The sequence below is a fragment of the Amblyomma mixtum genome, chromosome 3 (assembly GCF_055824585.1).
Source record: "Amblyomma mixtum isolate Tamu chromosome 3, ASM5582458v1, whole genome shotgun sequence".
Classification (NCBI taxonomy): Eukaryota; Metazoa; Arthropoda; class Arachnida; order Ixodida; family Ixodidae; genus Amblyomma; species Amblyomma mixtum.
Genome location: NC_143014.1, coordinates 361027265 through 361038259, shown reverse-complemented (window position 1 = coordinate 361038259; position 10995 = coordinate 361027265). Strand labels below are relative to the sequence as shown.

The 10995-nt window shown below is 44.9% G+C and overlaps 1 protein-coding gene across 3 annotated transcripts; it reads left to right on the top strand.

The window, feature by feature from the left end:
• Positions 1–326: 326 nt before the first annotated feature.
• LOC149356532 (uncharacterized) lies at positions 327–7681 on the top strand. Of its 3 annotated transcripts, none has more exons than XM_089577787.1 (5): positions 327–415; positions 504–673; positions 2091–2367; positions 3451–3609; positions 7291–7681. In XM_089577787.1, the coding sequence occupies exons 3-5, from the start codon at positions 2100–2102 to the stop codon at positions 7371–7373; spliced, it is 510 nt and encodes a 169-aa protein (XP_089433913.1). In that variant the 5' UTR covers positions 327–415; positions 504–673; positions 2091–2099; the 3' UTR covers positions 7374–7681. The 3 variants fall into 3 exon arrangements, with proteins under 3 accessions (XP_089433913.1, XP_089433914.1, XP_089433915.1); XM_089577788.1 differs by having other exon boundaries at positions 2091–2322; positions 7291–7675; XM_089577789.1 differs by lacking the exon at positions 3451–3609 and having other exon boundaries at positions 2091–2322; positions 7291–7676.
• The last annotated feature ends 3314 nt before the right edge of the window (positions 7682–10995 follow it).

The window sequence follows — 10995 nt, the reverse complement described above, 5'->3', positions numbered from 1 at the left end:
AGATCAGCTGTGAAAACAACGCAGCAGCTGAAGCTTGCCTGTTGAAATTCCACTCGCAAGAAGAAAGTACGCATAGCAAACGATGCACCAGCTCGACGAGCTCGACCGAGCCAAGATGGAAACCGGAAGTTGTGGGCGCGGTGTTGCCAGACTGCCAAGCAATTTCGCATATCATTAAGAATCGCCATCATCTTTACCTAGTTTCCTACAATTCTAACCTTATGCCACATCTCTGCTTTTCAGCCACCAATCCTCCAATCGCTTTTTGCTAACTTCCACTGCAGATTTGTTTACATGGCCTTTGTTATCTTTAAACCCTAGGTGGCGTTGCGCCGCAGCGCCGCGGCGCGGCTGTCCGCCAGTGCATATATCACTTCAGCAGTTTTTTGAGGAGTCATGTGAGGAGGATAATATCGTAGGTTCTGAAATTTTTTCACTACATTACATTTTTCACTATTCTCTGGTGTTTCAGCGGCGTTTCTGAGATTTTTCCCCCAACACAGGCGAAGAGAAAGACGAAGACGCGCGCTTGACCATTGCGTCCTCTATGCTTGACAGCGCTCTCAGAACGGCACACGTGTTGAGGTTCTGAGCCCCGCACTGCTACCAGACGTTAGTGTTCTGAGCTCATACTGAGGAACGCCTTTCAACTACCTCGCTGGACAGACTGGAGGTGATCAATGCATGCCTATTTTATTGCAATTGCCGTCAAAACTAAATCATAATGTATGTGGCCTCTACAACATCCGGCGGCCCGGGAAGACTTTGGTACTTTCTGTAATTGGCTAGGCTTAGCCGCCGAGCTCTGATGCTGAAAAACTTTCTTCCTTAATGTCGCCTCATCCCGCAGAAGCTACCAAATGAGCGTCATATGTGCAATAGCGTCTAACGGTAGTGCGTTGTGTGTAGTAATTGTATTTAATTACGGCGTGCCAGTAATTCACTCGCGCTGAGCATTCTGTGATCGGAGGCTTCGCAACAATGCCTAGGACTTCGATTGAGCTCATTAACAGCGAGTGTTTCTGCATTGCTTTTCAATCAAAATGTTGCAGGCGTGTCCAACACAACCTACAATCCGTTTCCGATATCTAAATGCCATAGACACTTAGTCGCCGTGGCACACCTTAAGAGCCTCCCTATACAGTGTGCCGCAGACTTCACCTGGATAAATACCTTCGAGGTAAATTCCTTCATTGTAAAGGACTTTACGGTAAAGGCCTTGTAGTGAAGGCCTTCATGGTAAATGCCTTCCTAGTAAACACCAGAGGCAAAAATTTTTTAGGCTCAAGGCCTTTATGTTAAAGGCACATGAGGACCATAAGTGCTCATCATAACTGGTGTTATTGCCCGATACCCCACGCTGTCATGCTAAACCATCTGCCATTTTTAGGGCGTGAACCTTTGTTGCCTCATAAGTGGCGTGGACGGAAGCTGTCCGCACGTGTCCACACAAACTGTCAATCATTAGTTCCATATGATAATAAATAAAATGTAAAAGTTGATCAGCAACATGTAATGATTTTAGGAATGATAAGTAGATAGTAAAAAATAGTGATAGTGACAATGGTAGCTACTGATAGTGACAGTTACTGCTAGAGATAGTGATGGTAGTGAAAGTTACTTAGCAATTGATATATTCACTAGATAGTGAAGACTACAGATATTATGATGACAGCTATACTGTTAGTTGGTGATAGAAATCATGATTATAGCGTTAGTGATAGTCTGTGATAGTGAGGCGATTGAGATAGAAAATAACAGATAAGGCAATGAGGAAAAGTTGAAAAAAAGAGAAACAATGAAAAAGTAAATAAAAATAGTAAAATTTAAATAAAGAAAAACAAAAATAAGAAAAAACGGTAAACGAAATGAAAAAGGGAGGGAGAAATAGTGGAAAAGGGAAGGCCTTTCCGTTTCTGCTCCTAAGGAGACTTAAATTCATTGTTGTAATTTTCTTTTACAGCAGCACTGCGTGCTACTACAGAATTGCTAGTGGGTGATACAGATGCTATGGATGCACAACACATGGCTCCTACTTCTACAAAACTGATTCACTACGTAACATTTTCCTACGGTATGCCTGAATGCAGCTGTCGAAGATGGCTACCTTGAAGCAGCATAATGGATGCCTACACGAAGGTATATTGATGCCGCAGCTTGGCTTAGCCTCCACGCCGGCGCTCCTGCTGTTCCTCAGCGGCAAGAAGCCGCGACTTCAGGAAGCCGTCACACTGGTGGGCCGAGTGGACGTGGTGGTCGTGGTGCCCAAGTACCGGCTCAACCTATCTGGCTTCTTCATGGCAAACAAGAATGATACTCCAGGTGATTGTCGACAAACGACAGCTGCTTGGATTCAACTTGAGAGCAGTAAATATGTGCAATAAATTTAAAGACATATCTTCAATTTGTTTTATTATTGTTCTTTTACTGTGGCCAAAGGAGCATTTTTCATCATTTTGAAGTAATATTCCAAAGCTATTACGTTGCGAAATAGTGTTCCGGGCCTTGAACGTACAAGCAAAGGCGTAATTTGATTGAATACTTATTTCAACAGTGCACTCTTTCCACAGTTCTAAAGCAACGTTACAAAGAAAAATAATTCAATAACTATTTTAGAAAAAGCTTAGTAAACTCTTTAGCTTACTAATATAAACATCCGTAGTTTCTCTCTCTCATTGAAAAGTTGCCAAAACCATCCAAGGGTCACGTGATAAGAGTAACGTGACAACGATGATTTGCCAAATAAGTTCCTGATATTGAAATGCTGATTTATGCAATACAGCAGACTGCAATTCTCCAATTATTTTTTTTTAAATTTCTCCTCATGCTTGTTCTGCTCAGTACTAGAGATAATAAATGCTCGTGTACGAATGAAGCTCTTATGGTAAAAACAAATGTTAATGTTGACTGCCAGCCACCTGCATTTCTCATCATCAGAAAGCGTCACTAATATGTTCTTCAAAAACCAAATGGCGAAACATGCCCGAAGAGTGAAGGGTGCTGAAAGGGGAAGGAAGCATACTTATTAGCATGGTATCAACAGCACTTGCAGCATTCGTGAACAAAGCACTGCGACGACTTATAACCCAAGGGGGGGGGAGACGACCGCTCTGATTTTTTTCTTTTCCTTTTTTTCCAATGTGCTTTTGAACTTTCACAAGCAAAACAACGCAAAGCTACCATGTTATCGTAAGCAATGCATAAAGTGACCAAGAGGTGGAGGGGAAAAAAGAATCAGAGCAACGAGCTTTATTGAAATTTCCTTAAGCCTCATGGTTCTTATCTATAGATTATATTGTAAAAAGATGTGAGCAGTGGATAGTTATTTTCAATATTGTTCTTATACTTCCACTGTTTTTTTTACTCTCATTTCACTTTCGCTTTGTTTAATAGCAGGTCATGAAAAAACAAAAGATGCAGTCTAACGCAAGTGAATTTGATTTCCCACAGGAGGAAAAGAATGGCCTGCACACATTGTGTGTGGGTGCCCCGTTGCAACTCAAAACGCGCATCCACAGTGCGTTGGAGCCGCGCTTCCAGATGTTGTGCCGGCCGTGGGAGAAGATCTGCGACTTCTCAATGCCCCCAGCTGGTTGCGAGAAGAAGCTGGTAATGCCTAAGTCATCGATAGCTCCCTCTGGGTCGCCACACGGAATGTGCTTTTTGGACACTAATTCTCAATGACAGTATCGCAGTGGCATTACAGAAAAAATTGAAAATGGCCGTGCTGAAAACTAGGAAAGCATCCATTTAAGGCACTCTAAGAAAGCTCGACAACACAACGGTGTGAAATATTGCTTGGAATCTTGAAACAAAATGCACAAATTTATGTCCCCTAGCATGTGCCAGGAAATATACGAAGCTTGACTCAGAGAACAACAAAAAACAGTGACACAGGATCTTCTCCCAAAATGTTTAAAAATAATCTAAGTGAACAAATGAAAATGGAGCACTCGGCGGTGGTATATTCGTGCCACTTTTAGAAGTGTTTTCGTTTTTCTGTGTTTTTTCTGACCTTATACTCTAATTGTTCTTTTTTGAATGCAAGAGGTCTCCTGTTGTTCTACTGGGGGCACTTTGGGTGCGCAGTCTTCTTGTTGGGTCTGGTGACAAGTTTTCTGTTCTGTGCGGTTGGCTCACAGTTTCAAAAAGGAAAAAAACAAAAATTACGGGACATTCAGACAAATGATGTGCCAATTCTGTGAAAGCAGTTAGATTCATCCTTAGTTATTAGTTTCATGTTTTCACATTAATGAATGCTTTTGCTCTACTCCGAGGCTTCACAGATGTGATAAGAGGGTTTCTGGAGGGCAAATAGGGGCAGATATGAGTGGGTAATGGTGGGTGGATTTGTGGAAGGTGCAGGTGGGGTGAAGGTTGGCGGCGGGTGGGGGGCAGTCCCCTAGATACGGGGAAGAGCCTGGTGGATAGCGCTTCTGGAGGCCAGCAGATTTACTCGCTGCTTCCTTAACTTCGATTTCACCGTCACATTTTGGTTCAGCTGTTGCAGGGGTTTCTAGGGAAAGGAGGCCTCGTGGATGGAGAGGTATCAGGGCTGGTGGTGCGTGGTGCATCTGGAAAGTAGAATTCAGTGGTGAATGGCACCTCTGGTGGGTGGCAGGGGGCGGGGGTGAGGAGGTTGACCGAGGGTGGCGGTGCGTAGATGGGAGCTCCCTAGCTTGGGGAGTGAGGTCTGGAAGGTGGCCGGTGGGACGTGTTGTCTCCGCAAACGCTTCTGTCAACCAGATCGGGGTTTTGCCGATGGACACTAGCTGCTTCTGGTGAAGCAAGGTTCATATCATCTGCACATATTCAGTTTGTTGTATTATGTAGTCTTATAACGGTTATATCACACATGTCTCATTTGGTCTTTGGCAACAAATTGAAATCGGTTTATAGGATTTAACATCCCAAAGCGACTCAGGCTATCAGGGATGCTGTAGTGAAGGGCTCCAGAAATTATGACCTCCTAGAGTTAGAGAACCCCAGGTGGTCGAAATTTTCTATGGCGTCGTTCATAGCCTGAGTCGCTTTGGGGCATTAAACCCTATAAACCTATTAGCATTTGTTTCGAAGTTTATTCCGATGCTGTTCCCTACTGGTCAGTACGCATATGTATGTATATGCATCATGACTGTAAGGACAGGACACAGACAACGCTGACACCGCTGTGCTTGTGTCCGCCTTTATTTGGTGTCATGTCGCAGCATTTACAGTGAACTCATTATAGATATGTACAATCATTATAAAAAAAAAAAACTGGAGGGTACACTTAAGCGCCACCTTAGCGTTCATTGCGATAAGTGCGGTATTGTTAACAGGTAATAAGTCTGATAGCAGTAACTGGTCATTGCCCTTATATGCGGAATTGGTCATCCTCAACTTCACACTCGTCCATCCCTTGGGGCCCTCATGCCACCCCTGGCAGAGTGGTGCAGGAGTTAAGCTATGCACCACTGCCTGGTGATGGCAGGTGCTGCCGTCGGTGCGGCTTGAGACTCAGGTTGCTCTTTCCGAGCAATCTCTTGCAACAAATTATTAGAGTTTTAGAATAGGGTCAGGGTGAATAGGGTGACCCTATCTGCATGTCCTCAGCGTTAAGGAAACGGGTTCAAGTTTTCTGTCTAGAATAGGGTGGTGGATGGTCGCTTTGCATTGCTTGAAGGCAGCGACATAACGGCGGGAAAGGGAAGCTTTCAGAACAAATCACTTAATATATATGCTGTATTTTTCCAATGCGTAAATAAAACGACATGCAAACTGTTGCAGTTACCAATTTCTAATTAGGAAATGCGGAAAATGATGCAAATATTTTTTTATAATGCGGACATGTTCAATCTGAGCCAAGACTATCCACATAGGAAGATCAAAGTTGTAAACCTGTTTGTGGAGATCAGTAGTTCAAACCTCCCGCGCTTTCTGACGTCAATCGACGTGTACTCGCTAAGCCTAGCAGCTCTGTAAACACAGAAGCAATCTGAGAATTTGGTGTGTTATATCGTTAGAATTTTGTTGTTCAGCCAACTTCAGCCAAAGCAAAACCTTCGGGCACCTTTAGTTTGCCGTGAGCGTGAGCCACAGAGTAGCAGCAACGACAAATCGGTGATGAAGCGAGACGGCCTGCTTCGATGGCCGCCACCATGTTGACCCAACGTAGAGGGGCTTTGGGGTGCACGCTATTTCGTCGATTTTGCGTTAGTGTCACCCGCTCACCGAAACACCCAAGGGCCGTTAGCGTTCTGCGCATGCGCAGTAGCATCCTGCTATTCCCCTATGACCCAAAGCGATAGGGTGACCCTATACTAAAACTCTCTATTAACTGAGCTGCCACCTGCCACAGTGGTCAGTTTGCTCTCAATCCGGTGGGCAGGTTGTGGTGATGCCTCTAGATCACTTGACCAACGTGGCTCATCTAGGCTCCTTCTCCGAGGATTTTTCACTCACTGCGCTGAGGCCACCGCCGGAATTTCTGCAGAATGGAAACATTAATGTTATCGCTTTAACAGAAAGCTGAAATGGTCTCCTTTCCAGCCGTGTGGTGCGGCTCTTGTTAACCTTTTGAAGATTTATGCTCAGGACCGCTTAGGCCAAGTCCTGCCGCCACCTTCGAAAGATTCAGAACGCCCAAGAGGCATAACAAGCCTGAGGCCCCGACTAGAAACACACCAAGTGGTCTATATATTTTTGACAATTTCTGTAGCAACTACCTCAGCCTCAACCTCAGTTGCAGTTCTAATACAGTCTGTTTTCGTGTGCCAGCAGGAGCTGGGGAGGTCTTGTGAGGCTTACGGTGTCAGGAGGTTGGGCAATGGAAAGTTGTACTCCAACTGATATGGATTTCACATTGTGGTCCACGACACATTGCTACCCCACCCCCTCAGCCTCGCCCCCCACAGTTCAGGTGAGACGAATGAAATTCTTGCTGGCTGGCTTTCTATTTAACGGATTCTTTAGCTGAAGTTAGCAGAGCATAGCTGATCATCGTGTGTTTCCTGTGGGAGAGACATCACGAAAGATTACAGATTGGGGATATTCCGGATCTGTAGCACATGCTTCAGTGATGCCCTTGTAGTATCTCCAGTAGCGCGCAGAACCCAGCGATGTTACTGAGCCTGTTCTCATATCGAATGCTTGTGTTAGATTCCCAGATGTTCTGCTGGTGATTTGAGCCGTGTGCTGGTAAACGTGCGGAAGAGAAATGAGTGTTGCTTCGCACATTAACACTTGGACCAAACCAAATCTTATAGTTTGTGAGTTTGTGTTGCAATGTGTTGGAATCTTGCCGTGCAGGGTCTTCCCCAGGTTGGACAATGGCTGTTGCACGGCAGCCTTCCGGAGACCAGAGGAGAGCCGCCACAGGTGGCAACGTTTGAGACTGGAGTTGTTGGCCGCAGGCACTCAGCAACCACATGGCGTTTTTCCGAGACTTAGGAGCCAAGTGACTGCTTTTTGGCCTGGAATTGATTGATCGCGATGGCGTATTTTGCTGCCATGTATAGAATGTCTACAAGTCGTGGCATATTTTGTATTCTTTTATAGTTTGTAAAACGCAACATATATTGCGGACCAAAAATTTGTGTTGTGCGTGTGCTTATTACTTAACCATGCCCTAAAGCTTGCAGTATGCGGTTTCGATGCGAAATATATCTGCGCAGTCAGCCAAAACACATCAATTAACAGCAATGAATCGCGAGGCAACATGTCTGTTGCATAAACTGGAATAATACCAGCTGATATACTGGTGAGCCTGCGCAGAATTGTTGTTTTTTCTTCCCTAAAAATCCACATACCCCGAACTTTTGTCCATGACAGTACAATGTGAAATTATACACACCGAACCTTACATTCAGTTCCTTGCAGGTGTTTGTAGCGCTTGATGCATTTGAATACTTTAGCATTTGAAGCCCCACCATGAAAAAGCGTGTCAGTCGACGTCCTGACTAGTGCAACATGGCAGGTGGGGCCACGTGCAACTGCCATCCGCCCGCCATGGTTGTCACGCAGTGGAAAGCTCGGCGAGACATTCCCCTCTTCACTTGTAGGGTAGAAGAGGCGAGGCCGAAAGGTGGTTAGTACAGGAAGAACAAAAGACTAAGAAGGTCTAGAAAATCTCAGCAAAAGTAAAAATGACTAAGAATGACTGAGCAAAGAGCCCAGCAAAGTTGCTCAGCAGTTTTCATTAATGAGCAAAAGAAATGCACACCAAAGTATGTAAGAAATTATGAAGAAACAATAAGTAGATGTGAGGAATTGGAAGGAGGATACCTAATGCTTACGTATTGCCACCACAGAATGACGGATAAGTACTCCCATAATTTGTTACTGTGTCTGGCCACTTCCAGACCGTTAGAGCTAGGAGGAAGCAGTCTTGCATATCTGCATTCGATGCAAGCGTAGATGTGAGAGAGTGTGCTTTGCAATGTATTCGTGCAGTCCAACGTGTAGCATGTTTGGTTTCGCTACGCTTTATCTATGCCAAAAAAGACTACAGTGACGCATTGCCCTGCTTAATTGTCCATGCATCACGGAGAGGCCTCCCTGTGTTCTAAAGGGAAAAAAATTTCCTTGTCTGCTGCACTAGCGATCCCCATAGATTGCTTGGGAGTTGAAGACAATTATCTTAGGACAACCGAGTTCTTTTGGGCCAGAAGGGTGACGGAACTCTTGCAAAATCGCCTAATGTTCACAATCGTCGCATCGACGATAGTGGGCTTCTGCAATAATCCGTTGATATTAACATGCCCGCAGCTTTGAGGCAGCATCACCATTACAGCAAGTAGCGGTAATGTATTGCATCATTCTGGGTAGAGGAATGTAAAACAACAAAGGGAATTATTTTTATGAAATTAGCGCTATAAGAAGAATACAGAGAACTGATGCAGGAATAAATTGTGCTTAAAAAAATCATAGATGCAGGGAGCAGTTGTCGACCAGCACTCGAGTGAGGCCTTGCACTGGAGTACCAAGCACAAATGAAAAACCATACAAAACCGATAGGGAATGCTTTTGAGGATAGCAAAAATTCTAATAGCAGAGAAAGATTCAAAGCGCCATCAAGTGGTTGGTGGATATATTGTAATTATGGAATCTTGCATAATACGAAAAAATTGCATGTGAAGTGTTTCTTGTTCAAAAATGCTATTGTCTAGAATCGTTGGCCATGGAAGTGAGAAAAACAGATATGGAAGTGACAAAAACAGATTTTTAATGCCTGCCATGAAGTACTGCATTAAAAACTTTATTAAAAGTGAACTATGGCCGAGTTCTGGGAGCGAACCTTTTGAAATTCGGAACATCACTCACAACCACCGTGGCCATGTAAGAAAGGAGATGGTCTTTCGGGCCGCGCCCACTTGACTCTAAATATTCACGAGAACTGTTTAAGCAAGTTTACTACGTAGTCACCACTCTCACTTTCCTGCGCTGTGCTGCTAGCACTGTGGATCTCCTTTGAAAATTTATCATCATCAATCAAATCCATAGTTGGTGTCCCGAGGTGGCACCAACCCCTTCAAAGTTGCACCCTGCCCTCGGACTCAGCAGCAAGTCGGAACATAGCACACGCACTCTATGGTCATCTCACACTGTCACGGGTTCTTTAGCGAGCCTTAAGGGATCCTGAATTTCCAGAAGCAACCCACAACCCATAGACCACCGCTGCTGCCGCTGCCACTGCCGTTGGGTCTGTCGTATAGCGTTCTGCGGTGGTGACGGCCCAGCGTGAGCCGAATAATTAGTAGTGCAGTCACCTTTGCTGGCTTCAACCCCTCTTCTCCTTCCCTGATGCTTCGTCCTCGACCGGCGGGCAGGACCCCACCGTCAGCACCGTTGGCGAGTCTGTAATCCCTTTGTGTCCACCGACTTCCTCGGGTTATGAAACATCTCTTGCTGCTGCTGCTGTTGTTGTTGGCCTCATAAAATTGCCCATACCCACAAAGGGGATTGGCCATAACCAGGTGGTGACGATCTGTACTGCAAATTACAGGTGGTAAACATGGGATGATCTAAAATTGCTATACATTTATGTTTTGTAATTGTGAAGCTGCAAACGCAATTACTGTGCAGAGTGTAGAAGTCTAACCAAGTGACTTGGTATATTGCCGTATGATCAGTGCTGCACCTGCGGCAGAAGGAGGAACCGTTTCAAACATTTCTTCACACATTTTACACAGTCTACAGTCAGTCTACAACTGTCTATAGGAATCATTGCATAGAAGTGGAGGGATGAGGCAGACATACTGCATGAAATGACTTCTGTTGCGTTAATCACAGCGACAGGTGTGTTCTACATGAAATACTGCAGAATAGTGCAGAATACCTATCTTGAGATGGCCTAAATAGCGCACGCTCTCTTGTACGTTCCGTAGTTTCTTATGATGTGAGGGAACGAAACTGCCGATAATGAGGAGGTGCACACTGTTCGCATGCTTTGCTGGCTGTATTCAGGTGCCCCAGACCGCTGAAATGATTGACAAAACTGTTTCCAGATGATGGCTGACGATAAACAGTCTGAGAAGGGTGCAGTGAAGCTCACATTTTCCACTAATTCATATAGAACAGGCCACCTTCGTAGGGCCTCTTACTAGGCACTTGGCTGCAGACTTGAAAAGCTGCACAGCCCATGCGGGATTCTTTACGCCTTTTGAGCGACACGGGTGTCGACTCGCGATTGTGGTGCCAACGAACTTGCATATACATATTAGAGAGTTTTAGCTGAGCGGGTTTACTATCCGCTCCGCTCGCAGTTCCCAGCGGAGCCACAGCGGAGCATCGCATAGAGTTTTAGCACTGCGTCTTCCCCGTCCGCTCAAGCGAGGCGACTCGTTACGCCTCCTAGTGGTGGTAACTGGACTTGCCAGAAAATGATCATAAGTAGGCCTCTCTGATATATGCGTGAATAAATAAATAATAGCTGTTTACGTTTGCTGTATGCTTTCTGGTAACAACAGAGATTTGGTTTCAGCAGTGAAGCTTTCGTATTACAAAACAAATTTA